Below are 22497 nucleotides of genomic sequence, written 5' to 3'. Positions count from 1 at the left end.
GTTACTGCAGAATAATGGAGTTGTGACCACTACAGGCCGAGACTTGTACTCTTATAGTATATAGTGTATTGTCACTGTAGCGCTGTGCAACTATAAACCGTTATATTTAACAAGAAACAAACACCATCATTTATACAATACTAATGCTTCTCTATTGTCAACATTTCAGTTTAAGATGACACCAATCTATTCTACAACTAATGTAGAGACCAAGACTTTTAAAGAGCAAAGCTTAACGCAAGCACCTGATCTACTAAAATGTCCCAACAACTATACACTTTGATAGGTTTTATCATGTGGATTTTACTAAAAAAATGGACATTCATAGACAGTGCAGATTAACTTTAAAAATTGGAGTTTTGCTAATATTTGTTTCCTTGTAAATCACAATTATTTCCACAGATCACTTATTGAACCCTTGAATAGTTTCTATAGATTAGAAATCATGTGAAAGATTTTTTGAAAGGTAAGACCTACAGTACAAGTCAGCAGCATATTCAATATTATTAGTACTGTGATAATAGGGAACGGAGGACCCACCATTTAAAACTTGAAATGTATCATGACAACTGAGCCATGGAATTAAAGTGTTCTCGAATCTAAGTTGACACACACATAGTGGAAGCAGCCAATTGGTGGGCTAATCCAATGTTTACAAGACCGCAGCCAATCAAATTCAGTAGGAAGTAGTGACATCACAGAGATGAGGCCTGTGATGTCTAAGTGACCTCAGTTCCTAGTGAATTGATATGATGTATTCTTATTAACATTTGTATATCCACAAAAGGTCTACCTCAACTGTATGCGTAACAGACAAGTATACATTATAGAAATGTAGGAGTTACTTTATAGGCAACAACTACTTTTTACATTTTCTACACAAACAAGCATTTCTACCGCTGAGAACTATATACAGCACAGAAAAGTGGTAGCATTCCTTGGGTGTCACTGAAACTAGCCCACTTCCAATACCACGTGGATCTTATGAAAGTCACTTTCCAAACACGTAATATTGCTCATATGGTTTACAGTGTGAATTAACGAAGTACATGTAGGACTTATGAGAATGATGATGCCCAATGAAAAAAAAACAAGTCAGACATCACCAGAAAAAAAATATATAAGTACAAAAAAAAAAAAAAGATTCAGTGAAACATTTACCAAACCTACCACCTAAATATGACTGAAGGTGTATTTTAACATAGGTCTGCTCTTAAGATACATTTTCAAGTGCATGTAAATGGATGTGAGAATCAGAGTTATTGTCCAAATTAAAGCACGTATTTGCATTTTTAGATGTGTTACTTGCTGTAGTGTGTTTTTTTAATGTTTCTTTTTCCCTTTCGGTGCATCTCTCACGCGCGTTCAGTAACAGCACATTTTAAATGCAGTGAGATGTGGCTAAGAAGTGTTGACTTGCGGTTTTTCACAGGTGTTTGTGACAAAACAGGAAGTTATCTTGTCCAAGCCAAACACACGTTTTAAAAATGCAGATTGAACACATTTATATAAAATGCATAATCAAAACGTATATATACAGTTCATATGCGCTTTTACATGACATTTGAATACGCCAGACTTTAAGCCTGATGCACTGTAAAGAAAATATTAGCATTTTAGATTTAAATCATAAATATTCTATTTCATGTTATCTTGTTACCAATGACTCAAACGCATATTACTATTCAAGTCTGTAAATCTAGTTTCAATGATGCTGAAAAGGAAAATAAAATGCTTTTCAACAAAACACTTTTATTTAATGACAAGATCTAGACCGATTAACAATTGGTAACTTCCAGAATGAGCACAAGACAAACTGTATAACAGAGTAACGTTACAATGTACTCACTGCTGCTCTTTTTGGCCCCAAGAGGATGCCCATCCTCAATGGAATTGGAGCCTATAGATGAGCTATCCTGGCTATCCTGCGGAGGGAGCTGCAGAAATCCCTCACTGGACTCCGATCGAGAAGGAGTGAGCGATCTCAGATGCTCCCGGTTTACGTCCTTCTTTGATTTGATCAGCTTCCTCATCTTTAAGGTTATCCAGTTACCTCTCCTTGAGGGTAGAGAACGGAGCTATATACACAATACTACTCTGTAGTGCAGTTATGTTGTACATATAGTGAAATATAATTACCAATATTTAAGGACTACTACTAATATCATTGGTAGTAATCCTTAAATATCTACTGCAAGGATGCAGAAAGCAGTTTATTCTTCAAAATCATGAATTAATAAACATCTTCAATGAATGAAGTCAGTAACTTGCCAATCAATCTTCTGATCAGCAAAACTTCAAAGTTGTGGCAAGCAATCACTTGCAACATACCTTCTTGGAGGAGACGGTTCATAGAATTTGTACTGATCCATGATCTTCTCTTCCAGTTTTTCTTTCTGTCGCCTGAGTTCATTTAATTTATCGCTGTAAAGTTTAAATTTGCATAGTTTAGCAACAAATATCAGAATGGGTCAATGGGTGGCATGGTGGTACAGGGGTTGGCATTGCAGCGCTAGGACCATGGCTTCCATTCCAACCAGGGCAGTGGAGCTTGTATGTTCATACTTTGTTTACATGGGTAAAGTGCTACCTTATGTCATCAGTCCCTGTGTGTGGCCAGTTTTGAAGTGGGTGGGAACAAATCAATCTTTAGCCAATAGGATCATGAAAAGGTGCACAGCAGCATAGAATACTAAATAATAGGAGTGTGAGATCTTGTGGAAGGCAGTACCCATCCATTTGTGTGTCATTAGGTTAGCGAGTACAGGACTGCAAAAAGAACACTGTCATTATGTTTCAGTGGGAGAGTAGATGTAAGCACCAAACAACAGACAGAGTTAGATAAGAAGGAGCAGGATTCCCCAACAACACAGAATAGTGATATGAGGCTGTTCTCAAACTGGTGACGGAAGATTGTGGGGTAAGAAACACCTGTATGTAAAACAAAATTCATATATCCAACTTTTTTATACGTACATGTACTGTCTTTGTTCTACATGGAAAAGATCTTTGCTTTCCATATTTTGCTCCAACAATGTTCGATTTTGCAACATTAAAGTCTGTATCTGGTCTAATAAGTGTCTGTTCTCTTCTTCCAAGTTTCCTTTTAGCTGATTTAAAAGCTGTGTAAAAACATTAATAAATGTAATATACAGTATACAAATACATTGTAGGCAACCAAGAGCAGATAGAAGCAACCTGTACTGAAGTCCATTCATGAAATTTACAAGTACTTAAATAAACAATTTTCTATAAAAAAATAAAAAAATAAATAACTAAATGTTTTATTCAAAAAACATTCCAGTAGTGTAAATTAGTTTGACAACCTCCCATAACCTCTGATTTCCTCTTGCTTGAAATAGAATATTGGACTAGAACAGGTCTTATCCTGCCATTTGGCAGGAGAGTCAAGCAACAGGATCACTGTTCAATTTGGCCAAGCAAGTGGGTGGCCTAATTGGAGGACATTCATTCATTCATTGGGCTGTCAGGCCAAGAGGCCAAATCACTTCCAGCTTCACTGTGCCCTGTAGGGTTTCCAGACTGCACGAAAAGGCCGATAGTGGTCATCTTCTGACCAGAATTCCTGCTAATGTTCCTATGTATTGAACTATGGATTATATGCATGTCATTTCTTTTGGGGGGCACAAGCTTAGTTATTTGGCTAACTACAGGATATAGGCTGCAATATTACAGTACGAGACCAACATTAAGCAACCTATGGATTTAGATAATATATTCAGAACTTGGGCAGCACTGTACTATGCAGGTCGCCCACATTCACCGGGTAATGACATTCATTGGTCAGAAGCTATACAAAAGCTTAAATGGCACATAATATTCACTGAACAGAAAAAAATTGTCACAGTTTATACAACATGCCGTGTTTTCGACAGAACACTTTTTTTTTTTTAACAAAATAACAATGTTTCACAATGATTGTTATGTACAGTAAAGAAAATGCTGAACGTTATGATGCATTGGTTTAAAAACAATAAAAGCAGATCAAAGTGCCCTTTGTGACATCAGCCTTAAGCTGGCCACACGTGGGCTCATCCTACAGTCAGGCGCTATCCAGTCTGGCTGCACAATTGCAAAAGCCCCTTCGGGGTGAGTGGAAATCAAATCCAGCACACGCACAGGCCGGTCATCCTCCAACCACATGTATCAACATGCCCGATAGTAATGTGCTCTATTTTTAATCTGGCATCGTGGTGGTTTACTGACTGCGCACAGTAATATTGGCCCAATTGCTTGATATCGCAACAGGTGTGGCCAGCATGTTAGTGACAGGAAACTGCATCTCCAAATACCCCATTATATCCACAAATCGGAATCTGAAAGCTTGAATAAAATGTGTAAATTCACACTTCTATGGTTAGAGAAGGTGTCTGTAGATCAGTGATGCTCAACAGGGGAGGGCTGGCAAATTTTAGCACGGGGAGGCAAGACTCGACTCAGCAGCATATTAGGCACATTTTAAAGGGAAAAAAATGCAGGTGGCCCAATGACCCAGCCCAAGGTAACCCACTATGGGACCGGCAAGGGGGGCAGATCCCCCCCACCCCCCCCCCAGCCCAGCCTGCCCCTGATGCTCAACCAGTTAGTTGAAGCTGAACTACAGCTGTAGAGCTTGTCTGCCCATCATCGCTGTAGATAGGGCAGATACTCGGACAGACTTACACTAGTAAACAAAGAACTCACCTCGCACTGGTTATTTAGCTTTGTGGATGTGATATCTAACTGTTGATATTGCTCTTTTAGCTTTGAGAATTCAGCTTCTAATCGCGTCTGCTCCAGTTTTCCATTGTTCAATAAGCTCTTAATGTTTTTATGGTCACTTTGCAGACTTTCATTCTCCCGCAACAGTTGCCTGTATGTGTGGTTAAGTCTAGAAATATAATAAAGTATTTGTGTTACTGAATACAGGCCAATAGAGTCAATATGCAAACAACTCTTTAAAAGTCCAGAAGATGTCACCTACATTGATTTGTACCAATACACCCTCCTAGCTGCAATCCAAGATAATAGTATTAACCAGAGAATACTCAGAGAATTATCATTCCTCCTTTCTTTTAAAGACCAAAAGTTGGTAGAGATTAAACTCCAAAGTCAAACATTCAATAAAAAGAAGTCTTGAGCCAATGCTTAATTTGTAGATATCAAATAAGATAAAAAAATAAAGAAACAAGTGGAACTACAAAACTTGATATATGTTGGGAGAACATTACAAACCAGATTTAAATATTAAACAATGTGAGGTCACAAGGAATAGAGATCCGGCACAAATTAAGCTTAGGAAATAGCCAAAATAAGTTTAAGTTAAAAAAAAAAATCTGAAAATACTACCCATTATATAGTCAGTGTGTTGGATTTTAACACCAAAACGTTACGGAGGAGGGAAGAAGCTCAGAGAGAACAATGTACTTTGTATTCATCATGAGTAAACCATTTTTTAAAATGGAGCAAAGTAAAGGAGTCACAATGTGAACAAAAACATTTATGGGGGGGATTTCCCCCCGAAGTACCGCAACGTTATAGATATTACCGTTATTACGGTAATATTAACCAGGCTTTCTGCTCGCAGCTCCCTAAGCCGGCGTTAGAACTACCGTAATAATGGTAATTACGCGCACTATTACCGTAATTACGGTAATAGTTTTAGCGCAGCGGTACTTCGAGGAGAATTGAATTCCCCCCTATGAATATAGATACTGTGAGAAGACCACATGTAAGGCCCCTAAACTCTATCAAATTTTAAACTACTGGTATAACTTGGACTGCACTGATCATGGCCGTGTGCTGAGTGGTTCCTATGAGTTATTGTACATTTGTCCCAGGTTGGTATAAACCCCAAATAAGGGAAAAGACTATTCATGATGATGAAAATATCAGCTCTATTTTGAAAACAACAGAAGGAAACAAAACACGATTCCTATAGAACATCTTGCTATTATCAGAACTGTTTATTTGTTTACCCCAGTCAGAGATTTCACACAAGTTCCTTTGTCAACAAATACACGCACAACCTGTGCGCAGATCCCATATGAAACAAGTGTGTCAAAAATGGCAATTTTTCAGCAAAGGAAAAATTACACCCAATTAATAGGTGGAATTGTGTTGCTTAAGGTGACCATAGTGTGAAAAGATATAGATCATAAGTGACAAACATAAAATCGCCTCATAGACAGCAACAGCAGCTTCACCACCTTCATCAGTGAGTGCAGAGTTCTATGACAGTATAGAGGCGCTTAGACATTTGTGAATGATGCACAGTAGTAATTTTTACTTGTACCTATACATTGCTGAGGCCTGTTATTTACAGGCTGAACAATGCTCAATGAGACCGTAGTCTCTCAATGAACTAGGTACTTCTTAAGAACTTTTATACTTTTCTGGTAGTAGAAAAGTAGCAATAACTGAAAAGAAAAATAATCTGAGTAATCCCATCAGGTGTAGCAGCTACTAGCCAGCTACTAAATATTTGTATGTTTCAGGCTGCTTTTTCTTTTGAAGAGAGTCTGAATCATACATACAAACATGCATTCCAGCCTCTGGGGGTGTTTCCAGCTGTCCTTGTTTTCACGGGCCCAAGTTAGTGTCAGTGGGCTACTTGTATTTTAACTTGTCAGGAAACCACAAACTAATAAGGCAGTGAGCAGTTAATTAGACTGAAATGTGGCTCGGTTTAAAACTATATTTCTTGCAAATATTTGATGATCAATGGAGATTCTCTGCTACAGACTCAGAAACCTATTGGTAGGTTAGAGTACCTGGGTTAGAAAATTTAGACTGTAAACCCCACTGGGGCAGGAAGTGATGTGAATAATAATAAAACAATCACCGCAAAGTGCAGCGTGACATATTGGCGCTATATAAAGGTAAATAATACTTAATGAAATAATTTAATAATCAATACTCAACTCAATGTTATAATTCCCATAATATTTTTCTAATGGTGTTCTTAGGAAATACATAATATCCTAACTCTAGTGTTTTGTGTACATTTTTTAACCTGTTAGTCTGTAACCATTTTTACTAGAGCTATATTTTCTTTTGTAGATAAAGACACTTTGTTCGCAGTGTCTAGTCAAAATTCCCTCCCTCAAATCTACCCTCCTTCCTTTTCTTATATACAATTAAAACTTAAAAATGTTAATGCTCTCTTTTACAGAAAATAATAATAATTAACATAGATGGTATCTCCCAGAGTTTCTTCCACACACTGTATGTAGCACAGGCCTGGACAAATAGATGACCCTGCTAATAAAGCTTTTATAACTGGTGACTTAATGTTATGCAATTCTCTACAGTCTCTTTTCTGTGCGTTTGGTAATTGATACTACATGCACATATCGGACTTGAATGCCCCCCAGTTTGATTGAATGCCCCCCTGTGTTCAAGCAATGCTCCAGTGCAATGTGGGATATGATGTTTAATGGAGCCAAGTTATTACCAACATTTATTTATATAGCATCAGTGCCGTACAATTGGGAACAAACATTTATCTAAGCCCCTTACCAAGTGATAAGAGACCAAAATTAACCTCTAAAGCTGTTAATATGGGAAAAGTATTTATACAGACTTTATTTTGGGTAGATACACAAAGCTAGTCAGAACTAAGCTAGCAGTACAGAATTTACATAATAGTACATGTCATGTAATATACCCCAACATCCCTAATGTCACAAGATTATCTGATGCCCTAATATTGGATGATGGTTTCTTTTCACTGTTCTCCTCCAACAGTTCATTTATGTTGTTATGGATAATTTATTTTCAAGTAGAGACAGACTTGCATCAGGAGATATAAATTTCCTCTAGAACATTTTATTGTATTAATGGATGAGAATATTCAGGATCTGCTGCGTTTCGCATGTCAAATTATATAAAATACATTTTATTTTACAACATTCCCAGTGGTCTGTCATCCAATTTCCACTTGTTATACCCAGGATGATTGTTCCATATTAAAGTGTAATGTTCCATAGAATGGTGATGTACAAGCTTATGTCACATGGTCTCTGCTGCAGCCAGCGTTGCCCCGGCAACAAGAGGAGTCTTGTCCCCTGTGAGGGGTGAGCTGGAAATCATTCCATATGCCAAGTAGTGGTCAACGCTGTCATTAATCTACAATTGTCCTTCACTAACTTAGTGCTGTGCATGAATTAGAGATGGCTTTCAGAGATGTTAATAGTTGCCAATCGTTGAAAACATTTTTTTATTGACCACTTAATAAAACGTAGTGATGATCGGTAACTGACGTTTTGTCAAGTCATTTAAAACAGAAGTATAAAATTAATAAATAAGATTATATTTATGGCTCGATCAGCGACTAAGGTGAACATGTACAGAAGGAGCTGTCATTTTACTGATCTATATCATTTCTTACTGACAGACAAAAATGTAAGAACAATCTGTCAAATTGTTAAGATACATAAATATTTAATGCCAGTTACCAAGTATTATGATAATTCAGAATACAGTTCTTGGCTTAAGCTATGGAAAACATAGAAAGATTCTGAATTCTCGGTGCCAAATACATTATTAGTTTCACTGTACCCTTGTTGTTTGATTGTATGTTAATCATTCCTCTTCCTAGGTCTGTACCCCACAACTTATGCCCCCCTATTTTTGTTGTATAATCTTTAAAACCTCAATAAATAAAGTTGGGAAAAAACAGATTACATGGAATGTAAATGTATTGGAATTAATTTAAAAAATAAATATTTTCAATGCAGATTGTAGGATTACATTAAAATCATTATGTCAGTTACTACAACTTGCTGGAAAAACTCATGATACTTGAATTTCTGCCTGAAATTGGCAGTTTAAAATGCAGAAACTATTGGGCACAGCCACTGATATGCCACCTTAGTAAAGCAAGGCATCATCATCTTTTTATATAGCGCCACTAACTCTGCAGCTGTGTACAGAGAACTCACTCACATCAGTCCCTGCCCCATTGGGGCTTACAGTCTAAATTCCCTAATGTACACACACACACACACACACACACACACACACTAGGGTCAATTTGATAGCAGCCAATTAACCTACCAGTATGTTTATGGAGTGTGGGAGGAAACCGGAGCACCCGGAGGAAACCCACGCAAACACGGGGAGAACATACAAACCCCACACAGATAATGCCATGGTCGGGAATTGAACTCATGACACCAGTGCTGTGAGGCAGAAGTGCTACTCACTGAGCCACTGCTTTTGAAAAAATATATAGCAGCCTAGACAATGCTTGTTATAAATTTATACACATAGAGGGTATTTATCATTGGGAATCACAGAGGTGTACATGGTCCAAAATAATAAATGTAAAAAAACATGCACTAGTTTGTGTAAAAACAAAACTGGTCTAATTAACAATAGGTGACTATTGAGAACTGCCTCCCAGGTGTAAGGTTGCTGTATGCAGGCCATACCTCCTAAAAGTCCAGTTTTTGGCAGAATAGACCCAATTGTCAGAACCTGGCTGGAGAGTGGCCCATGGGTTGTGGGTTCATAAACAATTGGGCATGGTTTGCTGGATCAGGTCATGGTTCAGATTACAGTCCCTGTGGATTTGGTGCCAAATTTATTTCACAAACATTGGAAGGTTGGAAAAGCGATGGATATTTTTATCTCATTATAAGTCAGATTAATTACCAAAATGGCAGCTTCTATGTTGCATATACATAAATACATGAAAAACCTATTCAAATTTTAATTATCCTTAAATAGGATTTATTTCACGTCAACAAATATATATATTTCCCCCTTAAGAATTGTATTTCTTTAAATAATAACTGTGTAAAACAAACTTTTTTCCAAGCGGTCTGCTTCATAAGACAGCTCCAGTTGTGTGAATTATATAGGAGATAATCCTGCTGATCTGTGCTCTCTTCCAGTGTGCTGACTCGCTAAGATTTTACATCTATTCATTGTAATCAGCAAGAAAACAGCCAAATAATAAGCTTTATTAGCAATCTACTGCTACAAGTATCTCTGCCCTCAATTTGTTTTTGACCGCTGTTAGAATATTTTCTCATCACATACCAGTTCTTTCCTCACCTTCTACCAAAATTATTTAAAAGGTCCGACTTTAGTACATTTCTATCTATAGACTAATATTAATGGTATAGCTACACCAATTATATATGCTACTGAAGCAATAGTGCATTTAAGTGATTATACAAACAGGTCTGTTGTGTAACAAAGGTTGTAAAATGTTCTACATTGTAATTGGAACTAGAATAAAATGTAAACTTATCATTAGGTTTAAAGCAGCAATCCCATGAAAAAAATCAGGTGTGTTAAACATAAATCATTGTGGCAGGCTTTAAAGAAGAATGTTGGCATTTACCATATTCCCTTATTTTTTCCTTCAGGCTGCTATTAATAATTTATGATTCTGGACTTACAATGGCAACCACAGTCACATTCCACATAATATACTAAGCAGGGAGGCTTTGGAACACCCCTCTGAGCTCTGTCACATCCTCCATCTCCTCCGTTGCTATCACATGAACTGCTGAGAACTGTGAGCCTGTGTAGCAGACTTGCACTGTTTCTATGTCATTTTATTACCAATATAATTCCAGATTTATTTTTGGATAGAAATACTCATTAGAAATTGAGGCGTAATTTTATGCCACAGAAAAATACAATCCTGCGTGGAAGACCACGCACCAAACACCATGTTGCCCTTTCTTCGAAGAATATTGCATCACACGTAACAATTAGAATCTGGAAAACTACTACATTAAAAGACATGAATCTCTCAGAATATATGATAAAAGCCAGTAATTACCTCTCGTGCTCTTCGGTGAGTCTCTGGTAATCGGAAGATAACATTTCATGCTGTTTGTTTTCCTGAAGCATTTTTCCCTGCTCCTCCTTAAGAGCCTTTTCCAGGTCCTCTAACTGCACTTTTTGTTTCAGCAGCTGGTTGTATCTAGAAGACATCATCACCACCATTTATTTATATAGCGCCACTGATTCCGCAGCGCTGTACAGAGAACTCACTCACATCAGTCCCTGCCCCATTGGAGCTTACATTCTAAATTCCCTAACATATACACACAGACAGACAGAGAAACTAGGGTCAATTTTGATAGTAGCCAATTAACCTCTCAGCATGTTTTTGGACTGTGGGAGGAAACCGGAGCACCCGGAGGAAACCCACGCAAACACAGAACACACAAACTCCACACAGATAAGGCCATGGTTGGGAATTGAACTCATAACCCCAGTGTTGTGAGGCAGAAGTGCTAACCACTTAGCCACCGTGCTGCCCATCATCATGTTTCATTACCAATTCATGCTGCTTTGTGGAATATCCTCTGATACAATCAGAGGAGAAGTGGCCATCTCAGAAGGGTTACTTCTTCATGTTAATTTTCTTTACAAGACAAATATTTTGTGGTTTGCTTTTTGGAGTTCTCATGAACAGGCCAGAGAGAGACTAGCACAATAGGGCATTTGTCTACAACATCACGTTCATTTCTAACAAACTAGTAATCAAAGGCAAAATGCTATGTTTGGCCAAAACACAGAGCACACTCCGGGAAGTGAAAATACAGAGCCTTTTCTTTTTTGTTGGCAAATACTCATGACATTTTTAAACTCTGTAGGAGTCTCAAAGATGATTATGAATGTTGAAGTCACGGACACTGGGTAACCGCTGACTGATTGTATAATAGAGAGCTGACCCGTGACACAGCAGTCTCATACAGACTGCTCAGTCTATGGCTGCCAATGACTCTATCCTATAAACCCTTGACACATCTTTATATGCGCCTCGCATAATACTACTATTCAGCTGTTCTGCTATATCAAATGTTTTATTTTAGGGTTAGATTTACTAAGCTGAACTTGTCACTAGAAATAACACTTTTCCAATTCCAGAAATGCATTCTAGTTTGTTGCAACACTGAAGATCTAGCTACTAAGAAAAATATAAATCCCTATTTGTACTCTTTCTAAAAAACAAAAGGATACATAAGATAAACAACATGTATCTTAATAAAATGAGTGCATCTCTACCACACCACTGTTTAATAAACACACTTTTTGAGAGAGCATTATTTTGGTTCATTTAGCATGTGTACTCTGTGTTCCAAAAACACAAATGAATAATTATTTCCAATCACTTCCTGATTCAAACACTAAATGACTACAATTACAATATGATACAGTCAGATAACTGAACTATATACCTGACAGCTAATGGTGCCTCTGTTGGAAATCATCCCGGTAAATATATTACTGGGTCAGAGTAAAATGAAATATATGGAAAAAAATAAGATTACCAGACAGGAACTTAAATAAAAATGTCCAGCTTATCCATAGTCATAAGAAACCAATAAGTAAGACGGCGTGTAATTCAATTTTATACAATGACGTTCACGCTCAGATGTCTGGAATAGAATACACCCGATGACAAAGGCAGCAAAACCATAAGGGGTATATTTACTAAATTGCGGGTTTGAAAAAGTGGAGATGTTGCCTATAGCAACCAATCAGATTCTAGCTGTCACTTTGTAGAATGTACTAAATAAATGATAACTAGAATAGGATTGGTTGCTATAGACAACATCTCCCCTTTTTTAAACCTGCAGTTTAGAAATATACCCCTAAGACTCTAGTCACAAGAGCAATGTGCCTACTACAATAGGTTTTCTATTATGTGGACAGGATTAATATGAAGTATGCCTTCCATCCCCCTCTCGGGGGCATCTGATCATGCAGTTTTAAAATATTGTGCGCCACCTGTCCTATACATTGCTTGCAATATACTAACAAGGAAACATTGCTAATGGTATCTATTTTCTCTCATCTAAGTTATCACCTATCTGTGCTATATGGATATGCTCTATTGTGATATAACGGTGTGCGTCTACATTATGGATCACTTACCAAAATGAGTACAAACCTGTAAGTAGACGATAGCAGATCCATTTACTATCCCCTGTCCTACATCAAACCCTTTATATCACTGCTATGCCTACAGCTCTCATGACCATATGGCATGAACTTGTAGGAAAAGGGCATCCCAACATGTAGTATCATGTAAAGAGCATTATATAATATCACAGGGCTGCCTTGGATTGTATATTGTTCAGGCTTCCTAAGGATGCTAGGTAGCAGACACAATACCTGTATCCCTGACAGATACAACCCTGCTTGATGGTATTAAACAAACATCAGCAGCTTAGCCATACGTAACCATAAACAGCCATAAGAGATACCTGTCTTCCAGATCCTTGTGCTCCACCTCCAGATTTTTATGTGCAGACTTCAGACTGCCATGTTTAGAGATGAGGGACTCGTACTCTGCAGCTTGGCGATCATGGACCTGTGCCAGTTTCTCGTGGTCTTTTACCAATAAATCATACATTGATTTCAGCTCTTCTCGCTCTTTTATCACAGATTCATTCTCCATTTCCAAGCTGGACTGCTGAAGGAGGAGCTGGGAATTTTGGTTCATTAGCGAGGTGCTCTGTGAGTTCAGCGTAGAGTTCTCCACCTGCAATACAGTTGGGAAACAAGAGATATATGATTACCCTTTGCTGCATTAAAGACATGCAGAAAAATGTTTAAAACCCGACTTACATTTTATGAGTCTGTCTAGTGACAAACGGACGCTTTAGAAAATTCTATGATTAACTCTTTAAACACCATCACACTTGTACCTAACACATCACAATTTAAAATAATGGGTCTGGTTATTTAGGGCTCATTCACATTGTTTATAAAGTTATACCAAGTGCTCCCAGTGTGGTGGCCTTTATCAGGCTTTACAGTGTGAACGGGGGAGGCACAGTGACCAAAGAAATCAATTATCTCCAAATTATCGGTAATAATCAGTGCATCCTGACTACACCACTTGTAAAACAACAGAGTGAATGAGCCACAAGGATTAGGACCATACATGGTCAGTATCATGAAAGAACTGGAGATATTTGGCATTGCATTTACATTAAAAATGCAATGGCGTATAAGCTACTGTTCTCTGTGATCAGCTATGTTGGCTCGGTGTCTATGTCCTTAAATAGAAATGAAGATAGGAAGTCTGAGGAAGTCTGCTATGCACTGGAAAAAATAAGATTTCCCCATGATCACAAGTTTATCTAAAAAAATTTCATTTCTAAAAGTTCCTAAAAATAGTATATTTAGTAGCAGCCCTTTCATATAAGCCAACTTTTTTTGCTTTCTTTATTTTACACATTTTAATTAACTTTTAGGTTAGCTTTTTTTTTTTTTTGTTAGACACTTTTGGTCCCTATAGACTTTCAGGAGTTATCCATTTTTGGACAACCTCTTATCATTCACCACCACCCCGCCTCCTCTTTCCTCACACTATTAGTACTTTGTGGTAGTATTCAACTTAACAAAGGAATCCGCTTATTTGCAAATGTACTATTCCTTACCTGAAGTTTGGCATTTTGCGTCTGCAGGGTTGTATTTTGCTCCTGCAGAGAAATAGTTTGCTTCTGAAGAGTCAGGATTTGTGCCTGTAAGTTGTCGTTCTGTGATTCCAGTTGTTTTAGCTGAGTTTTTAGCGCTTGCTTTTCTGCCTGCAGAGTAGCATTCTGGAGAGAAACATAACATAACCCTTTGTAAAACAACAGGAATAGACACTCTTTAATGTGTACCTATCACTTGAACAAATATCTCTGTGAAAGCAACCTATATCTTCTCGCAGTCCAACAGGAGACATCAGCGAGACAAAACTCATGTGTTTCACGTTGTGTACACTAAGGTTGTGTACATAAAAAGAAATATTTTACTATTTTCTACAATGTGATTTCCCTAATGTTTGTACAACTACATTCACACGTTTAAAACGTCCGACATTTTAAATACATAGTTACTGTCAACAAAGGGCTTACATTTCTCTCAATTTCTATCAAGCGATCCTTGATCTTCAGCAGCTCCCTTGTGGTCTCCTGGCTCTCCCGCTCCCATTTACTCACAGGTACATGGTCATCTCCAGGCCTCGGAGGAGAGCTCTGCACCAATCGCTCTTCCTCTTGCCTCTGCTTAAGTGCTTCATAATTTTTTTTCACCTGAGAGAAAAACACACATATATAGATAAAATGTGTAAATAATATACAACGTTACAAACAATAAATACTAATTTTATGGGGGATATGATGAGAGATAACCTCCAAAAAACATTTTTTTTAATATGCTATTAGTCCTTTTATTTTTTGCATATAGATTTATATATTGATTTATCTATTTTTAAATCATTTATTTGTAGATTTTGTTAAACAGTAGACAGGTAAACAACTGTAGCCTAACAGGTCAACACCAAGTTACATTGTGAATTGGATATCAGAGTAAAAAGACAAGTCCCAAAAAACATTTAATAAACCCTCTGCCCCTCAAGTATCACAAAGGCAGAGATCTGATGTCCAGTCAGGGTCTCCAGAATGACATGGGTGGTTTCTGATATCTGGGGAAAGCAGGGTTCACTATTAATATGTTAGGTTGGGTACACATTACAGGAAATTACTCCCGATGAGATATTATCGTTTTTATATAATAAAAAAAAAAAAAAAAAAAAAAGAAGTCCCAATCAGCAGCTGATTCATGTGTACACACTAACAGGTTTTACAAGATTTACCTTCATATCTGTGCTCTTCATCTGTCATAAGCATTGGCTGAAAAGATGGTGACTCTGCACACTCCATAGAAATCTATGGACACTGCTGGTCCTGAGTGCATACACACTGCAGGATTGGAAGAACATTGTTCCACCGTTGAACAAGATTTTTAGTTTGGTTTAAAAATCAAATCAAAGAATATAATGTGCTTTGGAACAATAATGATGGACACAGTTCGAACAACTCAGAGCACTGAATGTTTGTCAGCAATGAAGGAACTTCTAACTTACTAAGAAAGCTATACCCGAAACGTTTCCCTTTCTGGTGTAGAATCAAGACACAAATTGGTTCACTAGAGCTCAAAGAGCTCATATAGTGGTAGTCAGGAGACTGATTCTGAGATCCAATGGTTAGCCTGCTGGTGTTGAATTCGGGAAGTAACGCAGTAGCTGAGCAGAGGCCCTGGAAGTTAGTTTTGGTGGGAAGTTTGATCCGGTGGGTGATTTAAAATTTAATTCACCCAGGCCACACTTAGTGGTGCCATGGCTGACAGCGGGCTGACCACCCCTGGCTCTGGTAGTGTGAGGTCAGGAGGGAGAACACCATATAAAAGTCTATTTGTGTATAATATCATGGATACTGTCACGTGTTAGTGTGTGACATCTCTTAAGAGATATTTCTCATCAATCAAGATCAATACTACTAAAGACCCTGTTCTGTTCCTATGAGACTCCTATACCTGTTGTGTTCCTGTGACTGGAGATAAGGGGTAACATTATAATTCATCCCTTGGCTGGCCTGACCCTGCCAGCTACTCAGCAGTCCTTATCCAAAGCAAGCGCTCTGGAGGATCCAACTAGAGTAACCAGCAAAGAGGTTACACACACCATGCTTAAGAGCCTGGTGGGGGCATCAATACTGTTCCAGAACTGAGGACACCAAGGTGGTTGATTTGGCCAAGCAATGCCAGTAGGAGTGGTCAATGACAGCAAGTTAATGACATCAATTCATTATAGATGACAACAAGGATTTCCTAAAGGACCCCCTACGTCATGCTGTGTAACAGGCTTATCTTAGCAGTGGTGATCCCTGCACTTAATGTGTGTGACGCGGCACAAGGACAAAAAAAGGACAATGTTAACATGTAGAATTTGGAATAAATCTTTACAGCACAACGTAAACTTACAGTTTTAAGTTCCTGGCGCAGCTGCTGGTTGAAATTAGTGGACTCTTCCAATCGAGCTTCTAGAGAAGCTATTTTTTCTTCTTTAATTTCAAGAGATTTCTTTAACGCTGATTCTAATTTTGACTCCAAAAGTTTGTATCTGCTGCTTACATGGAAGAACAAGTGTGCTTATTAACGTCTTTAAATGATTATAAAGTATCACAAAAGTACAAAGAAAATTACAGACAGCACCAACTTTAAAATGAAGGATCATTTTAGTCTTAAGTGACTTCATTATGCATTGAAAATTATGCAGTAAACCTCTCATTAATCTGAGTATAAGATGAAATACATACAATTTAATAATGTAAACCAGAAATGCCCAAGTTAGTCAGCGGCTTCTCCCACTTACATGCAATCATATAAGTAGAGGTAGTACAAAATACATGTGTCTTTATACTTACTTTTGTTTCTTACAGATTTTTTTTTTATATTAGGACAAGTTACCAGCTGACCAAGAAAGAGTAATGGCCTGAATTTTACCCAACACCCCCCTCTTCTATCAACCGTGGGAATTACTCGTCAGTGATCCTCATAATTTGAGAAAAATCATCTTTACCTGCACAAGATAACCTGGAGCGCTTAGATTGTACGCTCCTTTGAGCAGGGTCATCTCTCCTCCTGTCTTCACCACTTATAACTCTGCTCTCTAGCTACCTAGCCCTCCCCTCCGCCTCGAGGACCCTCTTCCCCCGTCCCCTCTCGCTCCCTCCTCTCCCCTCTGGGGGGTCTCCCTGTCATCTGTGCCCTCCCTCTTGGGGTCCGTCGTATGCGGACCTTCCCCTCTCCCCTCCCCTAGCTGTGCTTTGAGCTCACTGAGTTACTGTGCTTATTGTTTACTGTACTGTGCTGTCTCACCTCGTATTGTAATTTCGTTTGACCCTGTACGGCGCTACGGACACCTAGTGGCGCCCTATAAATAAAAATTAATAATAATAATAATAATACTCAAAAAACCCTATGGTGCTTTCTAACACAGGAACCGACTGAACATAGCAGCGATTGAACATGCCATCTTAGATATAATGCCGCAGTGGTCATATTTTACAGTATTCTAGTAAGTTTACAACGTTCACTACGAAGAAATTCTGGAAACAGCTGTGTTCCAAATACGATGGCTCAAACAAGCATTGCGGCACAAAACAAAGTACTGCTCCACATATGTATTGCGTTGGGATTAGCTTTGGGAGAAATATAAAACAGGAAATCACCCCCCTAACAAAGATCACATTCATTTCCACTTATGTACTGAACGGTAGTATGGCTAAATGTCATGCATGACTGATGGTCCACAGACCTGTACTCCAGGCAGTCTCGCCCTTCAAAGTGACTGCTCCACTATTTGCCCTGTACATTTATTTATGGCTCTGCTCCAGGGTTTTCTAGCTTCTATTCATTATCAGCAATGGGCAATCAGGTAATCTGCTGATGACTTCATTTTAACTGAGCCTATTACTCGCACATTGATTCCTAAGACACATTGACAATAATGTAATTATTATTTCACTGAATAGTAATATGCTGCTTCAGTTTACTGGTTGCTACTTGTAAAGATAAGAAAATAGGCATATTAAGAATGTATTTAAAAAACATAGTTTGACTTACCTATCATCACTGGTTTGCTCATCGTGTAAGAGACGTTCTTTATTGAGCCCAATCTTTTCCAGTTCATGGGTTAGTTTTTCCAGTTCGTTATTGTTTTGTTGTGTCTGCAGCTTCTCATTCACCAAGTCCTGCACATTAAATAGACGATCTTGGTCAGTTGTGTAAACAAACTGTGCAGTCAAAGTACCACTGCAAAATCTGAAAAATACTCTTTTCATGTATTCACAGATTTAATTAAAACAGGTGACATATTGGGGAAAACAGACAAACCTGAGTAACAGGCATCATTTATTTATTATTATTATATTTATTTATAAGGCGCCACAGGGTTTCCGCAGCGCCGATTTAAATAACTAAATTACTCATTCATTTAACAATGCCAGGAAAAGACAAAAATAAAATGTATGCTGTACCTATGGTTCTCTAGCTTTTCTGGGACTACAAGCTCCAGCATGTCCTGCATGCTAACACAGTTAGTAATTAGTTTCCAGCAGCTGATCACTACAGCTAACCTCCCCAGGCTAAAAGATGTGTAATTACTGCAGCGCCTGCATGAACAAGACCTGCAGCAAATCCGATCAGATGCTGCACTAGATACATGACTTCCCTCCACAGTACAGATGCGTGTGATAGAGCTGCTTATCCTGCAATCAAGCTGCAAACAGTAAAAATAACTGCTACTTATACATAGAATAAAAAAGGAAGATTTGTGACTGGAAAATATCCCTTATTCTTCCAATGGGAGACAACATGCATCAGTATAGGATGCAGGGATTCCAGATCCGGATTTACAGTCATTGCTGCCTTGGGCCTTTCCTGCTATGACCTCCTCCCACACCCACAATATCATTGCAGAAGTGCATGTTCCCGAACCTAATATCGTCCCACAGGTATTGTAGGAGCATATCTTATACAATAACCCCTCTGTCTGTCCAGGTGATTGGTCTCCTTACCCTTCCCTATTACCAATGACACCAGACATGGATGACCCATTTCTCTTCTAATCATTGAACCATTGGCCTCTAGGAGCAGAGAAAACCCGGATATATCATGAGTGATGGGGCCCTCATGACCATAAAGTAGCTTCGACTATCCTTTATAATGTATTTGGAGAGGTACGGCGGGTTCTCTGAGATATCTAATTTTAAACTCAATGGACCTGATTCATTAAGGAAAGCAAGGCAAAAAATTATTATATTTATATATATATTTTTAAAGTAGGGATATCAAAAGGTTTCTCTTCGCATGTACGACTTCACTCGAATTTTTGTGATCTGTAAGTGGGCTCTGCATTATCTCTTTGTAACCAAATATATCCTGTTTCATATGTTTCTTGATTTCACTGTTAAATCTTATTCTTATATTACACTTGATGTCCTTAATAACATGTTTCTCAAAATAACAAGTAACATGTATTATATAATTAAAACACAGCCATGGCAATTTTATACAGGCAGGCATATGTGCCACAACACATTACCTCCCTCAAACCCAGGAAGAGAGCAGATAGATATATTATATCTAACAAAGAATAAGAAAACAAATGTTTGGGGTGAGCGGGAGACCAATCAGGTGCTGCGATAGGAGCATTTGATCGCTGTACTCCTGTTTCCCGGTAGTAGAGTCACACAGACTAAATACGGAACCCCAGTAACATGACTGGGAAAATGGGGTTTTGGGTAGTGTGAATTTTTCACCCTCCCTAATTGTGCTTCTTTAAAAAGGTATTTCTGTCATTCCTAAGGAACTGTAAACAAAGCATCAGAATTTTTTTTTGTAATCTACTTTCTCTCAATAGGTACAGTGTTTTCGATTTTTGAGAAAATACATTATTTCTTTTTCCAACAACCCATATAGTACACTTAATTGTTTTACAGCAATGAACAACTCTTATTAGGAAAAACGTAGACAAAAGTGAGGACAGCTGCTTCTAAATAGTGACAAGACAGATGATGAAGGCAGATACTGTAGACTGACAACAGTCGTCTCACTTCCTTCCTTGAATAAAATTCTCTCATTAAACAGGAAATGTGATCCTCCCAGCATTCACTACAAACCAGCGCTTCCTTTTTAATCCAGGATTTCCCTTCAATACATGGAGAAAAGAAAACCACACATACAAGATCATGAAAAAGCTCAATTTCTCCTATCCCTGCCTAAAAATAGCATGAAAGTCACATTGGTTTAGTATCTGCAGCTTGGACAGACATGTTGACAGGACACTTAAGAGTACCAGTTACTATATAATATACCATTCATGCTAGAATGTGCAACTTTTATGAACATGGAGCTTTACTATATAAATTTTTTTTGGATGCCAAGGAAAAGTAAAAGTACAATTTACTGAGGTGAAAAATACATCTATTACCAAAGAACTGGACACATGACAAAAATATTGGTCTATTCATTAAGGTACAAAACCTACACTCAATAATGGAAAACAAATACTAAACAATATAATCAGTATGGATAAAAGTAAATAAATGAGCACAAAGCAAAATATATATAAGCCATAACGTAATAGTTTAAGGAAATTAGCAATCACAGGGGACTGTTGTGGTTATAGAAGACTACGTCTAATAGACATATAATCTATATTAGATGGAAGAATATTAAATGAGAATTTTCAATGTCACCAGTGTAATTATAAGACGTACGCAGCACAGAAACATGCACATTAGATTACCTCTCTTAGTGTGATTAGTGTTTTCTTATCAATTGTTGCTCTTTTCACAAGCTCTTTGTTCTCTTTTTCCAGTTCTTTTACTCTTGCACATGACTCTTTAAATGCACTCGTCTCTTTGGACAGTAACTTATTTTCTCTCTCCAAATTTGAGATCCTCACATTGTTGTCCTCCAGTGTAATGTCTTTAATCTCAGCCTGTTGGCGTAACCTCTTGTTCTCCTTCTCTAACTGCTTCTTGTCCTTTTCTAGTTGGCACGTCTCCTGCTCCAACAGCTTAGTCTCCTTCTCTAGCTGCTCCAATCTCTTACTGGAGATCTTTAGCTCTTCCAAGTTCTTCTGCAATGTCTGGTTTTCAGTCTCCAGGTCTTGGAGTTCATTTTCGAGCTGTGTGATTTTTTTATTGCTGTTTTCCAGAGCCTTCTGTAACCTTTGGTTCTCTGTATCCAATCCTTGGTAGCTGACTTCTAAACGCTCGGTTTTCTTACAAGATGCTCTCATGAGGTCCATACCTTTCCTCAGCTGCTCTTTCTCATTTTCCAATTCCTTGTTCTCTAGCTCCAGCTGGGCCATTTTGATATTTGTGCTTTTGAGTGACTCGATCATTCTCCTGAGGTCCAAGTTCTCATCTTCGAGTTGGTTGTTCTCCTTCTCCAATGACTCCATTTGATACTTGAGGTTCTTCAAGCCATCCAGAGTCTTCTTTAGTTTTCGGTTTTCTATCTCTAACCCTACGTTTTCTTGTTCCAAGGACTCTGCCTTTTCACAAATGATATTTAAATTGGTCATCTTTTTCTGTAAATGCTCGTTCTCCTTCTCCATTCTGTGCAGATCCTTTTCAAGTTCCTCTGCTCTCTCTCCTTTCTCTTTGAAGTGTTCTAGTTCTTTTTTTAGCTGTTTCTTTTCAAACTCCACCTTGTTTAATTTGCTACTTGTCTCCTTTATGGACTCATGCAGAATCTTATTTTCCTTCTCTATGTCCTTCACTCTTGCTTCAGCGCCGATCTGTGAACGTTGTCTCAAGGAAGTGATGGTTTGGTTTAAATGCTCATTTTCTTGTTCAAGCCCTTTGATCTGAGTGATAGAAACAAAACAATAGTCATATTCACTATACTACTAATACACAAACAACAAAGTTACAGGTACCAGGAAATGATAACGCAAGGTAGAAATTTAATTTACACTTAAATATACAAAATAAGATTTTATCTCCTGTCAATGTTATAAGGAAATAACAAAAGTGAACTGAAATCAACTTACAAATAAGTTGAGGAAGAATGAACCTGTTAATTAAGAGTACAGTCATTTACAGTGGTTAGATGCTTGAAGGAAGCCAGATGGACCTTATTTAAAGTGAGCAATAAACACACATTTAT

The 22497-nt window shown here is 37.9% G+C and overlaps 1 protein-coding gene across 10 annotated transcripts in view; it reads right to left on the bottom strand.

Annotated features, from left to right (window-relative positions):
* Window positions 1–22497, bottom strand: part of CCDC88A (coiled-coil domain containing 88A) — a 127105-nt gene that overhangs the window by 22605 nt on the left and 82003 nt on the right. For 9 of the 10 annotated variants that reach the window (XM_075204028.1, XM_075204022.1, XM_075204027.1 and 6 more), the window contains exons 15-25: window positions 21125–22195; window positions 18439–18566; window positions 16795–16936; window positions 14889–15065; window positions 14427–14588; window positions 13245–13522; window positions 10805–10948; window positions 4705–4891; window positions 2977–3122; window positions 2332–2424; window positions 1850–2058 (exon numbers count right to left, since the gene is read on the bottom strand). In XM_075204028.1, coding sequence (XP_075060129.1) covers window positions 1850–2058; window positions 2332–2424; window positions 2977–3122; window positions 4705–4891; window positions 10805–10948; window positions 13245–13522; window positions 14427–14588; window positions 14889–15065; window positions 16795–16936; window positions 18439–18566; window positions 21125–22195 — 2737 coding nt within the window. The remainder of the gene's footprint in view (window positions 1–1849; window positions 2059–2331; window positions 2425–2976; window positions 3123–4704; window positions 4892–10804; window positions 10949–13244; window positions 13523–14426; window positions 14589–14888; window positions 15066–16794; window positions 16937–18438; window positions 18567–21124; window positions 22196–22497) is intronic. The other variant, XM_075204021.1, reaches the window with a different exon arrangement.

The sequence above is a fragment of the Mixophyes fleayi genome, chromosome 3 (assembly GCF_038048845.1).
Source record: "Mixophyes fleayi isolate aMixFle1 chromosome 3, aMixFle1.hap1, whole genome shotgun sequence".
NCBI lineage: Eukaryota > Metazoa > Chordata > Amphibia > Anura > Limnodynastidae > Mixophyes > Mixophyes fleayi.
Note: the sequence above shows the minus strand (reverse complement) of the source record. Positions and strands in the feature narration are given on the sequence as shown.